This window comes from Bos indicus x Bos taurus, chromosome 5 (genome assembly GCF_003369695.1).
Source record: "Bos indicus x Bos taurus breed Angus x Brahman F1 hybrid chromosome 5, Bos_hybrid_MaternalHap_v2.0, whole genome shotgun sequence".
NCBI lineage: Eukaryota > Metazoa > Chordata > Mammalia > Artiodactyla > Bovidae > Bos > Bos indicus x Bos taurus.
In genome coordinates, this window is record NC_040080.1 from 17,722,854 (window position 1) to 17,741,094 (window position 18,241).

Sequence of the window (18,241 nt, forward strand, 5' to 3'; positions counted from 1 at the left end):
GCTTGAAGCTCAACATTCAAAAAACGAAGATCATGGCATCCGGTCCCATCACTTCATGTGAAATAGATGGGGAAACAGTGAAAACAGTGGCTGACTTTATTTTTCTGGGCTCCAAAATCACTGCAGATGGTGACTGCAGCCATGAAATTAAAAGACACTTGCTCCTTGGAAGGAAAGTTATGACTAACTTAGACAGCATATTAAAAAGCAGAGACATTACTTTGTCAACAAAGGTCCGTCTAGTCAAGGCTATGGTTTTTCCAGTGATCATGTATGGATGTGGGAGTTGGACTATAAAGAAAGCTGAGCACTGAAGAATTGATGTTTTTGAACTGTGGTGTTGGAGAAGACTCTTGGGAGTCCCTTGGACTGCAAGGAGATCCAACCAGTCTATCCTAAAGGAGATCAGTCCTGGGTGTTCACTGGTAGGACTGATGTTGAAGCTGTAACTCCAATACTTTGCCACCTAATATGAAGAGCTGACTCATTTGAAAAGACCCTGATGCTGAAAGATTGAGGGCAGGAGGATAAGGGGATGATAGAGGATGGGATGGTTGGATGGCTTCCCCTACTCAATGGACATGGGTTTGGGTGGACTCCGGGAGTTGGTGATGGACAGGGAGGCCTGGCATGCTGCAATTTTGGGCTGCAAAGAGTTGTACAGGACTGAGTGACTAAAGTGACTGACTGTTAGTTCCATACCATTTCTGTCTTTATTGTGCTCATCTTTGCATGAAATATTCCCTTAGTGTCTCTAATTTTCTTGAAGAAATCTCTAGTCCTTCCCATTATATTGTTTTCCTCTATTTCTTTGCACTGATCACTGAGGAAGACTTTCTTATCTCTCCTTGCTATTCTTTGGAACTCTTCATTCAAATAGGTATATCTTTCCTTTTCTCCTTTGCTTTTTGTTTCTCTTCTTTTCACAGCTATTTGTAAGGCCTCCTCAGACAGTCATTTTGCTTTTTTGCATTCCTTTTTCTTGGGGATGGTCTTGATCATTACCTTCTGTACAATGTCACAAACTTCCACCCATAGTTCTCTGAAGAACTCCGTCTATCAGATCTAATCCCTTGAATCTGTTTGTCACTTCTACTTTATAATCATAAGGGATTTGATTTAGATCATACCTGAATTGTCTAGTCATTTTCCCTACTGGGACTGAGCCAGAACTGTGTCTAAGTGTCTCCTGTGGAGGTGCAGGTCAGCAGTGCCCTGCTGCAGTGGCTCTGGGTGCAGCAGACCTGGGTATGGCATAAGCCCTCTTGGAGAAGGTCACCATTACCCTACCATAGAACCACCAGAAATTACACAGGCTGGAGAAACAGACTCTTAGAAGGGACAAACAAAACCTGTGTGCACCAGGACCCAGGAGAAAGGAGCAGTGACCCCACAAGAGACTGATTCAGACATGCCCATGAGTGTCCAGGAGTCTTCAGCAGAGGCATGGGTCAGTGATGGCCTACTTCAAGGTCAGAGGCACTGAGTGCAGCAGTGAGTGCAGGGACCTTTTGAAGCAGGTCACCATTATCTTCATTACCTCCACCATAGTTTGGCCTCAGGTGAAGCAACAGGAAGGAAACAGCCCCACCCATCAACAGCAAATTGTATGAAAGATTTACTGAACATGGCCCCACCCATCAGAACAAGACCCAGTTTCCCCCTCAGTCAGTCTCTCCCATCAGGAAGCTTCCACAAGCCTCTTATCCCTATCCATCAGAGGGCAGACAGGATGAAAACTACAATCAAAGAAAACTAACCAAACCAATCACATGAACCAGAGCCTTGTCTAGCTCTATGAAACTATGAGCTATGCCGGGTAGGGCCACCCAAGATTGACAGGTCATGGTTGGAGAGTTCTGACAAAACATGGTCCACTGGAGAAGGGAATGGCAAACCACTTCAGTATTCTTGCCTTGTGAACCCCATGAACAGTATGAAAAGGCAAAAAGGTATGACACTGAAAGATGAACTCCCCAGGTTTGTAGGTGGCCAATATGCTACTGGAGAAGTGTGAAGAAATAACTCCAGAAAGAATGAAGAGACAGAGCCAAAAGAAAACAACACCCAGTTGTGATGTGATGGGAGATGGAAGTAAAGTTCAATGCTGTAAAGAGCAATATTGCATAGGAACCTGGAATGTTAGGTCCATGAATCAGGGCAAATTGGAAATGGTCAAACAGGAGATGGCAAGAGTGAACATCAACATTTTAGGAATCAGTGAACTAAAATGAACTGGAATGGGTGAATTTAACTCAGAAGTTAAGATGGAAATTTAATCCACATGTTCCAACACTATTTTTAAAAATTTGCAGTTGACATATAATTCACATAACAGTATTAATATTAGTTGCAGGTGTACAACATAATGTTTATGTATTTGTACATACTGGAAAATGTTGACTAGCCTAAGGATAGTATAGCTACCAGCTTTTCAATGTTTATTTTTGACTGTGCTGTATCTTCCTTGCTGCACACAGTCTTTCTCTAGTTGTGCTGTTCAGGTTTCTTTTGTAGTGCAGCACTGGCTCCAGGGCACGAGGGCTTCAGTAGTTGGTGCACACAGGCTCAGTAGTTCTGGTCTGAGGGCTCCAGAGCACAGGCTTAGTAATTGTGGCACACAGTCTTAGTTGCCCTGTGGCATGTGGGATCTTCTTGGGCCAGAGATCAAACCAGTGTCCCCTGCATTGCAAGGTGGATTCTTAACCACTGGACCACTAGGGAAGCCCTTACTTTTTTCTTGTTATGAGAACTTCTAAGGTGTACTTTGTCACCAACTTTCTAATATAAGATACAGTATTAACCCCAGTGATGCTAGTGGTAAAGAATCCCCTTCAATGCAGGAGACATAAGAGACGTGGGTTCCCTCCCTGGGTTGTGAAGATCCCCTGGAGGAGGAAATGGCAACCCTACTCCAGTATTCTTGCCTGGGAAATCCCATGGATAGAGAAGCCTCTCAAGCTACAGTCCACGGGTCACAAACAGATGGACAACTCTTTTCCACTTCATGGACTGTAGCCTGCCAGGCTCTTCTATCCATGAGATTTCCCAGGCAAGAATACTGGAGTGGGTTGCTATTTCCTTCTCCAGGGGATCTTCCTGACCCAGGGGTCAAACCTGCATCTACTGCATTTCTAGCAGATTCCTTACCACTGAGCCACTGGGGAAATCCAACAATGCTTACCTAATAGCAATGCTGTGTGGTAAATTAAATTTATTTTTAATATGCACTATTTATTATCACAAAACATTACCTTTAATTTATATTTGCTTTACTATTAATATCTCACTGACTAGCATGAAGCTAAAGGACTCCTATTTCATGAATTTTATTCATCTACACATTCATTCAATAAATACTTATTAAGCAACTATCATGGTGTTTAGAAAAGGTTCTCCATATACATACTAGTTGAATCTTGTCGAATGAGTGCATACAATATGTAGGTACTCTCCTAATAGAATCACAGGGTAAATAAGATATGCAAAGTCCTTCCTCTAGTGAAACTTTAATTCAGGTAGGGATGCGTGTATGTGTGTGTACACATTTGTAGATGTCTGTATGTCTGTTTTTATATTTGTTATTAGATGCAGGTAGTGAAAAACCAGTAAATATTTAAAATTATTTTAGAAGACTTTATGATAGCTTTCATTACCATTTTTATTTTTCTCTAGAATGTTTAAATTTTTCTTTTTTATTTATCAATCAGTTCAGTCACTAAGTCCTGTCTGACTCTTTGGGACCTCATGGACTGCAGCATGCCAGGCTTCCCTGCCCATCACCAACTCCCAGAGCTTGCTCAAACTCATATCCATTGAGTCGGTGATACCATCCAACCATCTCATCCTCTGTCATCCCCTTTTCCTCCTGCATTCAATCTTTCCCAGCATCAAGGTCTTTTCCAATGAGTCAGTTCTTCCCATCAGGTGGTCAAAGTATTGGAGTTTCAGCTTCAGCATCAGTCTTTCCAATGAATATTCAGGACTGATTTCCTTTACGATTGACTGGATATCCTTGCAGTCCAAGGGACTCTCAAGAGTATTCTCCAACACCACAGTTCAAAAGCATCAATTCTTCAGTGTTCAGCTTTGTTTATAGTCCATATCTCACATCCATACATGACTATTGGAAAAACCATAACTTTGACTAGACAGACCTTTGTCTGGCTTCCCTGGTGGCTCAGTGTTAAAGGATCTACCTGCCCGTGCAGGAGATGCCTGATTGATCAATGGGCTGGGAAGATCCCCTGGAGAAAGAAATGGCGACTTACTCCAGTATTCTTGCCTGGGAAATCCCATGGATAGAGAAGCCTGGCAGACTACTGTCCATACAGTCGCAAAAGAGTTGGAAACGACTTGGTGACTCAAAAACAATAATGCAGAACTCAACAAATCAGAAGGTTAATACCAATAGGACTTGGGTAACATCATCTGTCTCACACTACTCAGTAGAGTAATATTTCCTATTTTTGCCCATTTTCAACCTTATTATTCTCATTGCTGCTATAAGATACCAGACCCAGGTGCTTGCCGGAGTGCAAAAACTCTGTGTCTCAATCAGCAGGCTCTGCAGCCTCAAAGGAGACTCAAGACCAGAAGACTCTTCTCATCTCCACCACCCTATCCCAGGTCCCTACGCCCCTGTCAACCCCCCATTGTCTTATTTCTCTCTCCTTAGGCAGCAGACAGCTCCGCCTAGTGGACGGAGGCGGTCCCTGCACCGGGAGAGTGGAGATCCTTGACCAGGGCTCCTGGGGCACCATCTGTGATGACGGCTGGGACCTGGAAGATGCCCGCGTGGTGTGCAGGCAGCTGGGCTGTGGAGAAGCCCTCAATGCCTTGCAATTTGCTGAATTAGGTCAGGGATCAGGGCCCATCTGGCTGGATGAACTGAACTGCGGAGGAAAGGAGTCCCACGTGTGGAGGTGCCCTTCCCAGGGCTGGGGGCGGCACGACTGTGGGCATAAAGAGGATGCTGGGGTCGTCTGCTCAGGTACGGTCAGTGCATTGCCCATGGGCTGAGAAGGTAGAAAGTTCCAAGGAAGTTGGTGTCTGATCACCTGGCGATAGAAGATGACTGAGTTAGATAGGTCTAAGACATCTACCCATCCTCCCTGAGGGCACATTTATCTCTGAGTGATGGGCTTCACTACTTTCCTCTTGTCTGTCTCTGATATTTCTTCTCCAGTGATCTTACCTGACAGAGTTTACTCTATTATTTCCAATTATAATTGATCCTCATAATTTTTTATATAATTTTTGGAAGAGTGAAATACTTGCAAATCACCACTCACAGACCCCTTTGCACAGTGAACCCATAGGAGGGAGGGACAAGAATGAGGGTGCACCTCCCTGGGTGGAGTTGTTTTGGTAGTTACCCCATGACACGCTATTTTGCACTAGGTCAGTAGGAGTGGAGGCACAGGGGATATCATTAAACAAGTCAGAAAGCAATTTATGGATTTATGCCAAGTTTCAAGTCTCCTTTACAAATTTAAATGTAAATATTCATAGCCATTTGGCTGGTAGGACCAGAGAACTGTCCTGAGTTCTGGTGAAATGAATTTCTCTGGTGAAATGCTCTGAGTCATAGCTTCTCCTTCCATTGTTATTAGAAAAGATTCTTTATCCATGTTTTCTTTTAAAACATCTGCCTAAACCAAACTTTGAAAGAACACTTAGCCATGTACTGACACATCAAAGGTGAAGGTAATGAAATATTGATTCTGTGTTTTATAGTAAGAGATTATATAGTTTACACCTAATGATTTCAGTGATATAAGAGAATTGCACTTGGGAGTTTATTTGACAGGAATAGAAGTAAGGGGACAAGCTGGAAGAGAATTATCATAGCTTGGAGGGATGGAAGGGCAATGGGAGCTGACAAAGGCACCTGTGAAGTACTCTGAGCAGCACTGAGGGTCCAGGTGTGGTGTGGAGGATGCTACGTGTGCCTAAGGACACAGGATGTCTGTACAGCAAGAGACCAGACAAGGATAAATCTGACCACAGTTTCATTTTGCCTTTGTTTCAGTTGATTCATACAAATAAATGGCCCTCTGAAAGGGCAGTTTCCCTTTCTTTGATTATCCAAGTCTCTCATAAACATTTTGGAGGGCTTTAAACTGTCTACTTGTTTTTCTCCTGCACTTCTAAAAAGATAAGGGCATTGTTTTATTGTGATTTACTTCCCAACATCGGTCAAAATTCATGAATATAACAGACTCTAAAAAGGTGCTTGTATTTGTAATAAACCATATGAAAATAGATTCTCAATATTGCCTTCAAATAACATCCTCCTACTTAAATATCAGACCTCTGGAAAGAATTCAGATATGACTCCCTTGTAGCCTCTCCTCTCTCTCCGTTTCATTTCCCAATCAGAGAGTCTATTACTGGGCCTCTATGGACCCATTCTCCTTGGCCTTTGCTGCACCTTGATGGAAAGATCACACTGATCCCCTCTGGCTTTCAGAGGGGAATGGGCAGCCCAAGGGTCCAGGGCAGATCCGGTCTTCCAGGAAGATACTTGATCTTTGTGGATTTCTGAGAGGCCACATCCCTCACCCAACAAGGATATTTCCTACACCTCAGGCCACACAGTGCTCTGTTCCAGTCAAACCAGTAGGAGTTCAGAATGATGAGTGAAGAGCCAGAGGGTCCAGGGTTAGTTGAGGCTAAAGGTCAGAGGGCTGAGAGTTGGTCTGGAGGCAGATGCATCACAGCTACAGGGAGAAGAGAGGAGGCCACCTTGGTCAGAGGGAGAGAAATAAGGATGTGATCTACATGAACAATGTTGAAAATCCACCTGGTCCCTCATGCTCTCATGGTTCCCTGGATAAAATCCAGCCCCAAAGCTATAACAGTGAGATAGCCTTTGGGACAAAGGGCCCTAAGCAGAAGCTGAGGTACAGAAAATCAGGGCTCTCCCAGGCTCAGGCATAGGTGCAGAGAGAATCCTTTCCTGACAACCTGGCCCCTGAGGTCCCTCCTATGGCTCAGGTTGATGTCTCTTTTGCAAATGGACTAAGCCTGGAAAATGAGGGCCAAAAAGTGTTTCAGCACTATTTATTGAGCAGTCTATCTTCTCTAGTGATATAAAGTATCACCTTCTTCAAATACTAAATTTCTGTGCGTGTATGTCTTTGTGTCTGTTAGATATTTATATTCTGCCCCATTCTCTCTATTGTTATATAAGAACATGGTTGGTTTTATTATTTTTAATAACTTAGCCCCTCACATCATCCTTCTAGTTCATAAATTTTCTTGCAATGTTCACACACTTACTTTTCCATTTGAAATCAAATATAAAGTAAAAAAGAAATAATAATAATTTGTCTTGGGAGACTATCCTGATGTGTATGACTTTGTTCTGAATATATTTGAGTGTCTAACATGTGTCAGGCTATCTACAATAACATGTAAGCAATATTTGTTCTTTCTAAATTCATAATGTGGTGGGATCAATACAGAAACTAACAAGGTGTTGAGTAAAAATTATTTAATTAGAAAGAGTAGACTGTGACTGAACTCCCCATCAGACCAGTTTGATCTCTTTCAGTTTTGTACTCCATCCACTCCCAGTTTAACCTACCACACACCCCACCCACACTCCACTCCTACAGATGTTCTTCCCTTTCAGAGTCTCCTTTCCATCCATTTGTAGCTTTTAAGATTGTTCTCTTGTCTGCAGTGGGTAAAATGGGAAAGGGTAGCAGGGTTAGGTGGCCAGATGGGAGGAGCACAGTGGATAAAATCTGTCAAAAACTTGGACAAATATTTTCCTCAAGTCTGTCTATCTTTCATCCATATTGAGGTTTTTGCATTTGGAAATCTCTAAATTACAAATGGCTTGTTTGCTCTCTGCTCTCTTTCTCTCCCTCTCCTTTTTTTTACTGCATGCTAGCCATTTCTCAAGAATCCAAATAAGAAAGGAAAACACAGTTAGCATATATGTAGGATTAAAACACATTAAATTATCATCATCTCTTAGTATTTGCTAAGATTCCCATGTCTTAGATCCCCATGTCTAGTAGAAAGTAATAAAACTCAGCTGATTTGCATATTCCCACTGAAAACTCATTCTCTCCCTTGATAAATCCTAGTCTTTCAAGAAAGATGGCTAGGACCAGCCCGTCCCTCTTCTATAACTCTCTGAACTTTCTTAATATTCAGACTCATCTATGGACAACTTTTCACAATCAAGTCACCTAAGAAATTCTGGGAATCTTTCACCATCAAGAATTATGAGAAATATATGTGAAATCATAATAGACTTGTTATAATATACAAAAATCATAATAGACTTGTAGACTTGGTATGATGTCTAGCTTTCCTCCCGTGAGCCGTAAGTCTGTCTACAGTCTAGCCTGAATTAACAGATATCCCGCTATGAGGTTCCCTGTCTTCAGTGACTTGATTATTGGCTCCTGAGAGAAAACTGGCCAGAATTCTAGCTCCAGAAATCTCAGATGGCTTTCTAACCTTGTCTGGCTCTTAGTCCTCTAAACTACTGAATCCCATAAACCTACTTCACTCTGGGTTAGTTCAGCTCTGTGCTCCAGTCTGATGCCTGCTGCAGTGCAGTTTCCTTGGGTCTTGTTGTTTCCAGGCCCCTAGATGAGGAATTCTCATCCTAATCAACCTCAAAATATACATTCTTACTGACTGCAAATTTTTCTGGCTTTCTTTTCATAAACTTGCTCATGAAAATACTAATACAATTCTGACACTAACTGTCAAATTCTCTCTTCATGCCCCACTCCCAGAGATGAAACGCTTTCACATCCTTGCCTATGATGTGCTGTTTCCAATGCCAAGCAAGGACTATGAACACTCACAGGGTTTGTTGCTGCTGTTGATTGTTATCCTTAGGATTTGTGCGTCTGGCTGGAGGAGAAGGACTCTGCTCAGGTCGAGTAGAAGTGCATTCTGGAGAAGACTGGACCCCAGTGTCTGATGGAAACTTCACACTTCCCACTGCCCAGGTCATCTGTGCAGAGCTGGGATGTGGCAAGGCTGTGTCTGTCCTGGGACACATGCCTTTCAAGGAGTCTGATGGCCGGGTCTGGGCTGAAGAGTTCAGGTGTGAGGGGGAGGAGCCTAAGCTTTGGTCCTGCCCCAGAGTGCCCTGTCCAGGGGGCACGTGTCACCACAGTGGAGTTGCTCAGGTTGTCTGTTCAGGTGAGATGTAGGTTGGGACTTAACCTCCTTGCACACTCTGTTCAGGTTTTTTAAAAAATGAGACTTTGCTGACATTCTGTCTTCTTCTACCAGTGTATGCAGAAGCTCGGCTCGTGACAAATGGCTCCTCTTGGTGTGAGGGGCAGGTGGAGATGAACATTTCTGGACGATGGATAGCGCTCTGTGCCTCCCACTGGAGTCTGGCCAACGCCAATGTTGTCTGTCGTCAGCTTGGCTGTGGAGTTGCCATCTCCACCCCTAGAGGACCACGCTTTGTAGAAGGAGGAGATCAGATCTCAACAGTCCGATTTCACTGCTCAGGGGCTGAGTCCTTCTTATGGATGTGCCCTGTGACTGCCCTGGGTGGCCTTGACTGTTCCCATGGTAACACGGCCTATGCAATCTGCTCAGGTAAAAGAGGAGGGGAAAGGCTGCTGGTACTCGTGGAGTGAAATGTTCCCAAGAGCAGAAAGTGAGGGAAACCTGGCTTCAAAAATCAGATATTTCATGGTGAAATATACTTCTTCTCATTGTTCATTCATTTTTCAGGTCAGGGCAAGAAGTGTGAAGGGGAATAATATATTTTTAAGCAGCATTATTATTTACAAATAATCATAGAAAACAATGTACCAGCAATAAGTGTAGACCTCAGTCATGATCCCCAGCCCAGATAAGCCAAGAGAACATTCCCGGCACTACAGAGTCACTGTTGCCTCCCAGTAACTCTGTCCTGTGTCCTCTCCAGTGAAAACAGTTTAACTTTTACTACCATAGAATATTCACTGGAAGGACTGATGCTGAAGCTGAAGTTCCAGTATTTTGGTCATCTGATGTGAACAGATGACTCGTTGGGAAAGTCTCTGAAGCTGGGAAAGATTGAGGGCAGAAGGAGAAGAGGGTGTCAGAGGATGAGATGACTGGATGTCATTACTGATGCAATGAACATGAACTTGGACAAACTCCAGGAGATGGTGAGGGACAGGGAGGCCTGGCATGCTGCAGTCCATGGGGTCGCAAAGGTTGGGCATGACTGGGCAGTTGGACAACAACAATAACAACAACCATAGGATATTTTAGTGATTTTTGAACTTTATATAAAATCATGCAGTATGTTTTCTTGTGTGTCTGACTTCTTTGACTCAACATTATGTTTGGGATTCACTCATGATGTTGTTTATAGCAGCTGACTATTCATTTTTATTACTGTAGAGTAGTTCTTTGAATGATCACATGACAATATACTGATCCATTTGACTGATGGTAGAGATTTGAATTGTTTCCTGTCCTTGACTATTACAAATCTGATGCCACAACTTACCATGACAATGACTTTGGGTGAAAATCTATGCTATTTATTTAATCCTTGGTCTTTTATTTTCATTTTCTTAATGGTACTGTGTCCTTAGATGAGCGAAGTTCTTAATCTTAAGGAAATATAACTTACTAGTTTTTCCCGGTATATTTAGTACTTCTTATATCCTTTTGAAAAGAACTTTGCTTACTCCAAGACCATAAAAACATTCTTCAATAGTGTCTTATAGAAGTTTACTTTTCTCTTGAATATAATTGTATATTCCTTCTGAGATTGATACCTATGTAAGATAAGGGTCACATTTCATACTGACATCTAATTGACTCAGAATCTTTTTCTGAAAAGATTTTTGTCTCCACTGTGTGCCACCTTTGCCATAAGGAGAAGGGCATGTGTGTCTAAGCCTTTTTTTAGACTCTCTGTTCTATTCCATTGTATCATTTGTCTATCCTTGCACAAACACTATATTTTCTTAATTATTGTAATTTTATAGTAAGTTTGGGTAATTTTAATTCACAAGAGTTCAGTTCAATTCAGTTCAGTCACTCAATCATGTCCGACTCTTTGTGACCCCATGAATCACAGCACACCAGGCCTCCCTGTCCATCACCAACTCCCGGAGTTTACTCAAACTTATGTCCATCGAGTTGGTGATGCAATCCAGCCATCTCATCCTCTGTCATCCCCTTCTCCTTCTGCCCCCAATACCTCCCAGCATCAGAGTCTTTTCCAATGAGTTAACTCTTCACATGAGGTGGCCAAAGTACTGGAGTTTCAGCTTTAGCATCATTCCAAAGAATACCCAGGACTGATCTCCTTTAGGATGGACTGGTTGAATCTCCTTGCAGTCCAAGGGACTCTCAAGAGTCTTCTCCAACATCACAGTTCAAAGCATCAGTTCTTTGGCACTCAGCTTTCTTCACAGTCCAACTCTCACATCCATACATGACTACTGGAAAAACCATAGTCTTGACTAGACGGACCTTTGTTGGCAAAGTAATGTCTCCACTTTTGAATATGCTACCTAGGTTGGTCATAACTTTCCTTCCAAGGAGTAAGCGTCTTCTGATTTCATGGCTACAGTCACCATCTGCAGTGATTTTGGAGCCCCCCAAAATAAAGTCTGACACCATTTCCACTGTTTCCCCATCTATTTGCCATGAAGTGATGGACCAGATGCCATGATCTTAGTTTTCTGAATGTTGAGCTTCAAGCCAACTTTTTCACTCTCCTTTTTCACCTTCATCAAGAGGCTTTTTAGTTCCTCTTCACCTTCTGCCATAACGGTGGTGTCATTTGCATATCTGAGGTTATTGATATTTCTCCCGACAATCTTAATTCCAGCTTATGCTTCTTCCAGCCCAGCGTTTCTCATGATGTACTCTGCATATAAGTTAAATAAGAGTTACTTTATATTAACTAACTATGTTGTTTTTCTTGCCAACTGTGTTGGTCATTCTTGGCCTTTTATGTTTTAAAAGAATTTTTGAAATTAGTTTGTTATTTTTCACCAAAAGAAACTTCATAAATGTATTTTGATTGAGATTATATTTAATCTACCAGAAATTTGAGGATGATTGACTTTGAGACGTTTGAGTCTCCCAATTCACTGACATGACATATCCCTCCTTTCAGTTAGGTCTATCAGAGGTTTTGCCCATTTTTTACTAGATTTTCTCCTAGGTGTTTCACTTTTTTGAAATTATTTATATTTCTTTTAGTGAAAGTATCCTAGGAATTAATTCTTTCTGACTTATTTTCACCTTTTAATTTTTTTTATTTTGACCTAATTTGAGACCTGAAAGTTGCAAAAATAATATAAAAATTCCAAATGACATTTACCTGGATCTCCCAATATTAGTATTTTGCTGTAATCTTCCTCTCTTTCTCTCTCTGTCTCCCTCCTGCCCCATTTCTCCATAAATATGTAAAGTCTTTCTGAATTAGGTTGCAGTCATGATGTCCTTTTATCCCTAGAATAATTCAAGAAATTTCCTTATTAACCAAAGTGCAGTCAAGTCCTCAGCTGACTTCAACCCCAGATGACATCTAAATGCAACTACATGAAAAATCCCAAGACACAACTGCCAAGTTGAGTCTTTCTCAAATAACTGACCCAGGAAGGCTTAAGAAAATGAAGAGTGTGGGTACACACACACACACACACACACACACACACACACATATCTATTGCTTCAGAGGCTGTTTTTATAATTTGTTATACAGCAGTGTAATTGGGACACTTACTATGTGGCCTGCCTTTCTAAATAGAGGTCTATTTGTCCTATGACCTTCCACTTTATTGATTCTCCCTTATGCTGAGCTAATGTGCTGATATGCTAATTCTGTAGTTCTTAATTTCAACTAGTAAGTTTTTCAGCTCTAGAATTTTTATTTGTTTTTGTTATCATTATTTGTTTTTTTCCATCAGGGTGCACATTTTGTCAGTTAATTCCATGAGCACCTTAATCAAGGCTCTTTAAATTCTCTGTCAAGTAACTCTAGTAGCTGAGTATCCTGGGGAATTGTTTCTAATGTCTACATTTCCTCTTGGTTTCTCATGAGATCTATTTTCAATAAATATTTTTAAAAATACAGACATTGTAGATGACAAATTGTAGAAATACTTCAGAAAGTGTTTTATTTTGCTTCTTCTATTTAGGGATAGATTTAGGGACAGATAGATTTAGGGCTTCCCTGGTGGCTCAGAGGTTAAAGCGTCTGCCTGCAATGTGGGAGACCTGGGTTTGATCCCTGGGTCTGGAAGATCCCCTGGAGAAGGAAATGGCAACCCACTCCAGTATTCTCGCCTGGAGAATTCCATGGACAGAGGAGCCTGGTAGGCTGCAGTCCACGGTGTCGCAAAGAGTAGGACACGACTGAGTGACTTCACTTTCACTTTAGGGACAGAACTTATTTAACTCATTCTTAGTGCTTGAGACAAAAATTGTGGCACTGTGAGAAGCAGAACTCTTCATAGCAGAGGCAAACACCAAAGTTATGAAAAATTTATGGCTATGTTAACCTGGGTTTCCCCAAAGGCTCAGTGGTAAAGAATCCGCTGGCCAATGCAGGAAATACAGGAGATGACATTTCGATTCCTGGTTGGGGAAGATCCCCTGGAGGAGGAAACGTCAACCCATCCCAGTATTCTTGCCTCAAGAATTCCATGGACGGAGGAAGCTGGTGTACTACAGTCCATAGTGTCAAAAAGAGTTGGAAACTACTGAGCAACTAAACAACTGCAAAAACTGCTATGTTACAGTTTTCTTCTCAGACCCCACTGCTTGTCATTATTTAGTTTAATTCAGTTTCCTGTTTTTCAATCACCAACACCTTGATCATTGCTGTTTCTTCAGGAAACCAGACCCAGGCGCTGCCCCAGTGCAATGACTCCCTGTCAGAACCAGCAGGCTCTGCAGCCTCAGAGGAGAGCGCCCTCTACTGCTCAGGTGAGGGTCCCACAGAACAGAAGACCCTTTACAACCCTGTCACCGTCCCATTGTCCCATTTCTCTCTCCTCAGACAGCAGACAGCTCCGCCTGGTGGAAGGGGGCAGTCACTGCGCCGGGAGAGTGGAAATCTTTGACCAGGGCTCCTGGGGCACCATCTGTGATGACGGCTGGGACCTGGACGATGCCCACGTGGTGTGCAGGCAGCTGGGCTGTGGAGAAGCCCTCAATGCCACGGGGTCTGCTCACTTTGGGGCGGGATCAGGGCCCATCTGGCTGGACGACCTGAACTGCACAGGAAATGAGTCCCACGTGTGGAGGTGCCCTTCCAGAGGCTGGGGGCGGCATGACTGCAGACACAAGGAGGACGCGGGGGTCATCTGCTCAGGTGCGCGCTGCACACTGTCCACAGTTTGGGGCAGGGGTGGGGCCCTGGAGGACAGGGGTCTGAGCCCTGAGGGAGAGATGCTGAAAGGACCAGAGTAGGAGGCTTCCTCCCATGGAGCCTGTCTTTCCAGCAGACGTGAAGATGAGGTGCTTTCACTTCCTCCTGCATCAGCTGAGATTCTGGTCCTTTCTTCTCACCAGTGTTTCCTGGCAGAGCCATTTCTTACAGTTAACACTTGAAAGCAGGGCTCATTCTGCAGTTACCTGTGGTAGTAACATCTTGAAATCCTGGGATACCCAAGTTGCCCTAGTGGTAAAGAACCTGCCTGCCAATGCAGGGCATGTAAGAGATGTGGGTTAAGTCCCTGGGTTAGGAAGATCCCCTGGAGGAGGGGATAACAACCCATTCCATTATTCTTGCCTGAGAATCCCATGGACAGAGGAGCCTGGCATAGTGAAAGCTCAGATTTTTCCTCTATAGTTCTGTTTGCTAGGAGTCTGAAGAGAGTCTCTGTGGGCCAAATCCCAGTGTCCATAGGGCTGCGTTCTTCCTGGAGTCTCTGGGGAGGACTCCTTTCCCAGCCTTTTGTGGTTCCTGTGTGGCCTCATTTCTGAGCTCAGAGCCCTCTTTATTCTTCTTCTTCAACAACAGTGCCTCTTCCAACGGTTCTCCCTCACTCACATTTCCCTCGACTGGAACTGGGAAAAATGATGCATTTCTCAGTGTAGTGAGTTTAAAGATGTGTTAGGCTGAGCTCACATAGTTAATCCTCAATATTTGAGCTTTATCTCTCCATCCCAAGGTCCTTATTAATCACATCTGTAAAGTCCCTTTTGAAATGTAAGGTAACATATCACAGGTTCTGGGATTAGGCTATGGACATCTCTGGGGGTCCGTTAGTCTGTTGACCACCTCACTGTCCACATCACTTTCCATTCTTTTAGAAGTTTTGTCAGGAAGCAGGAATCAGCTCCTGTCACTGCAGGTGCCCAAGTTCGTCTTGCTCTCTGTTCATATCTACATTGTTGTGGTAGAAATAGGTATATAGACATTAATGGACAAAGTCAGGTGAAAGGGAGGTAAAAGTCAGTCTTGTCACCCAGTGGGCATCTCCTCCGCTGGGTCAGGGGTGTATGGTCACAACTTCTGGGGGAGAGGAAAACCCAGAGCACTGAGTGGAGTGCTCACTGTGTCCTGTCTCCTCCCTTTCAATCTTAGAGTTCCTGGCCCTCAGGATGGTGAGCAAGGACCAGCAGTGTGCTGGGTGGCTGGAAGTTTTCTACAATGGGACTTGGGGCAGTGTCTGCCGCAGCCCCATGGAAGACATCACCGTGTCCATCATCTGCAGACAGCTCGGCTGTGGGGACAGTGGAAGTCTCAACTCTTCTGTTGCTCTTAGGGAAGGTTCGAGACCCCACTGGGTAGATGGAATCCAGTGTCGGAAAACTGATACCTCTCTCTGGCAGTGTCCTTCTGACTCTTGGAATTACAACTCATGCTCTCCAAAGGAGGAAGCCTATATCTCGTGTGCAGGTGACTTACTGTCTGTTTCTGTGTCACTCCCAACCATGTAGGATGTCGTTAGTATGATTTCATATTTTCAGATTTAATTGATGGGTTTTGGTTGAGTCTACAAAATGTAGGTGTATGTTTGTATTTGTCTCTGTGTCTGTTTGTTTGCTGTTGTTCTGGTAAACAACTAATTAGATACAGTAATTTCAGCTGCTGATAACATGCACTGACCCTCTCAGCCAAGTAGATGATGAAGCTTCTGTGGTCTCTCGTCATCTGACTGTGACCAAAAACCTTAGTTACTCATGTTTGGGAACAAGACCTCCCCCAGCTGTCCCTGAACTATAGCTTCCCATTGTTGCCTCTGCAGGAAGAAGACCCAAGAGCTGTCCGACTGCTGCCCCCTGCACAGGTATGTCAGCCCCACCCTGTGACTTCCAGGGGCTCGCTCCCACCAAGACAGTCACAGGAGGGGCTGCTGCCTTTTCAGACAGGGAGAAGCTCCAACTCAGGGGAGGAGACAGCGAGTGCTCAGGGCGGGTGGAGGTCTGGCACAGTGGCTCCTGGGGCACTGTGTGCGATGACTCCTGGAGCCTGGCAGAGGCCGAGGTGGTGTGTCAGCAGCTGGGCTGTGGCCCAGCCCTGGAAGCCATGCAGGGCGCAGAGTTTGGCCCTGGAAATGGGAGCATCTGGCTGGACGAGGTGCGGTGTGGAGGCCGGGAGTCCTCCCTATGGGACTGTGCTGCAGAGCCCTGGGGGCAGAGCGACTGCAAGCATGAGGAGGATGCTGGTGTGAGGTGCTCTGGTGAGTGAGGGGCTTGGGGTCCACCCTGGGTGAGCTGGGGCAGCATGGGGGCAGTGGGCTGGACCGGGGGTGGTGGGGAGTTTATGTTCAGAGAGTGTCCTGGTGATGGGGCTCTGATGTAGGAGAGGGGAGCTGGGAGTACTGGACACTGATGTTGTGGAGACTGAGGGGTGTTTTCAGGCTCAGGAGGGAAAAATGGGCTGCCCTGCATTCTGGCCAATCACCCTGCTCCAATCTGCTGTTTTTCTTTCCAGGTGCAAGGACAACATTGGCCCCAAGTACTGCAGGTATTGTGGTCCATCCATGGGCAGGGGAGAATACTCAAATACTGGGGACCTGTTCTGTGGGCTCTCTGACAGCTCAGGAGAGGAAAGAGCCTGAGGAGCCCTGGCTGGTGGGGGAAAACCAAGGCATTATGTTTGGGAAATCCCCTGCCTTGGTTCCCAAGGTCAGAAGGTTCTCATGCCAGGGGTCCAAGTGAGTCTGGTTCCCATGGTGCAGATTCTAAGGATCTCCCACCTGCCCCTGAGTGTTGCTCCTCATCAGTGAGGTGCAGGTCCCAGGACTGTTTGACACTCTGTCTCCTGAAGCCCAAGGAGAGGGGATGAGCCAGGTCCTCAGAGGCTGTCTTGGCAGGCCATCTCCCTGACAATCCCTGGCTCTGCCTTGGCTGGAGTGGAGTTGACTCATCTCAGGACAAGACCTGGAGGACCCCAGTCACTGTCAGTGTACTTGTGTCTGAGGCTGGGACACCATTGTCCGGAGCTCCTTGGAAATGCTGGCACAGGGAGTTTCTCTCTGCCCAGGACCTTCTCCACACTCACTTGCCTTGTTCTCCTAGGGACCAGAACAACCTCAAATCCTCTCCCTGGCATCTTCTCCCTGCCTGGGGTCCTCTGCCTCATCCTGGGGTCCCTTCTCTTCCTGGTCCTCATCATCCTGGTGACTCAGCTGCTCAGATGGAGAGCAGAGCGCAGAGGTGGGCTGCAGGGGGAACTGGGGACCAGGGAGAGTGTGTGGAGGCAGGAGATGGGGCAGGTGTGAGGAGGGAAACCTGGGCCAGGTCTCTGTTCTGAGTTGCAGAACTCTATGTGCTCTGTGCTGAGCTCTAAGGGCTGAGTATACAGAAGTTTTTAGGACTGGGGTGTGAACTCTCATAAGTCATGGCCACTCCTTTGAGATCAGACAGATTCGGGGCTGAGCTGTGGATTCAGGTCAGACAGGGGAGAAGGTGCTGACATGGTGCACGGGGTGGGAGGTTAAGCCGAGGCCTTGGCAAGCCCCATGTGAGCACTGGGGAGATGAAGGTGGGCTGGCTGGATCGGGGTGTCTGTGGCGGCTTCTCTAACCTGCTGGGGGATCTCTCAGCCTTATCCAGCTATGAAGATGCTCTTGCTGAAGCTGTGTATGAGGAGCTCGATTACCTTGTGACTCAGAAGGAGGGTCTTCTGGGAAGCCCAGGTGGGTGTCTCTGCCTGCTGTCCTGGGACCTTTGGTTGTCACCACTCACTGATTGTGTGGGTCTTCTCAATGTCTTCAGACCCAACGTGTGCCCCACAATCACAGAGGCAGCTCCTACAAAGTGGTAG

General features: G+C 44.9%; 2 protein-coding genes across 2 annotated transcripts in view; both read left to right on the forward strand.

Moving 5' to 3' along the window:
• Positions 1-9,635, forward strand: part of LOC113893405 (antigen WC1.1-like) — a 37,263-nt gene extending 27,628 nt beyond the window's left edge. The window contains exons 8-10 of the mRNA XM_027543407.1: positions 4,679-4,993; positions 8,875-9,087; positions 9,277-9,635. Coding sequence (XP_027399208.1) covers positions 4,679-4,993; positions 8,875-9,087; positions 9,277-9,635 — 887 coding nt within the window. The remainder of the gene's footprint in view (positions 1-4,678; positions 4,994-8,874; positions 9,088-9,276) is intronic.
• Positions 9,636-13,884: 4,249 nt separating this feature from the next.
• LOC113893406 (antigen WC1.1-like) lies at positions 13,885-18,241 on the forward strand. Its single transcript, XM_027543408.1, has 7 exons — positions 13,885-14,335; positions 15,554-15,868; positions 16,218-16,259; positions 16,338-16,652; positions 16,907-16,939; positions 17,494-17,631; positions 18,021-18,241. Exons 1-7 carry the CDS (start codon positions 13,885-13,887, stop codon positions 18,239-18,241), a joined length of 1,515 nt encoding a protein of 504 aa, XP_027399209.1.

Bases quoted from the DNA above. Each gene is read 5' to 3' on its own strand.
- LOC113893406 (XM_027543408.1), top strand. From the start codon at position 13,885: ATGACTCCCTGTCAGAACCAGCAGGCTCTGCAGCCTCAGAGGAGAGCG. The intron at 15,869-16,217 runs GTGACTTACTGT...TTGCCTCTGCAG, and splicing joins AGCCTATATCTCGTGTGCAG to GAAGAAGACCCAAGAGCTGT. The intron at 16,653-16,906 runs GTGAGTGAGGGG...TTTTCTTTCCAG, and splicing joins TGCTGGTGTGAGGTGCTCTG to GTGCAAGGACAACATTGGCC.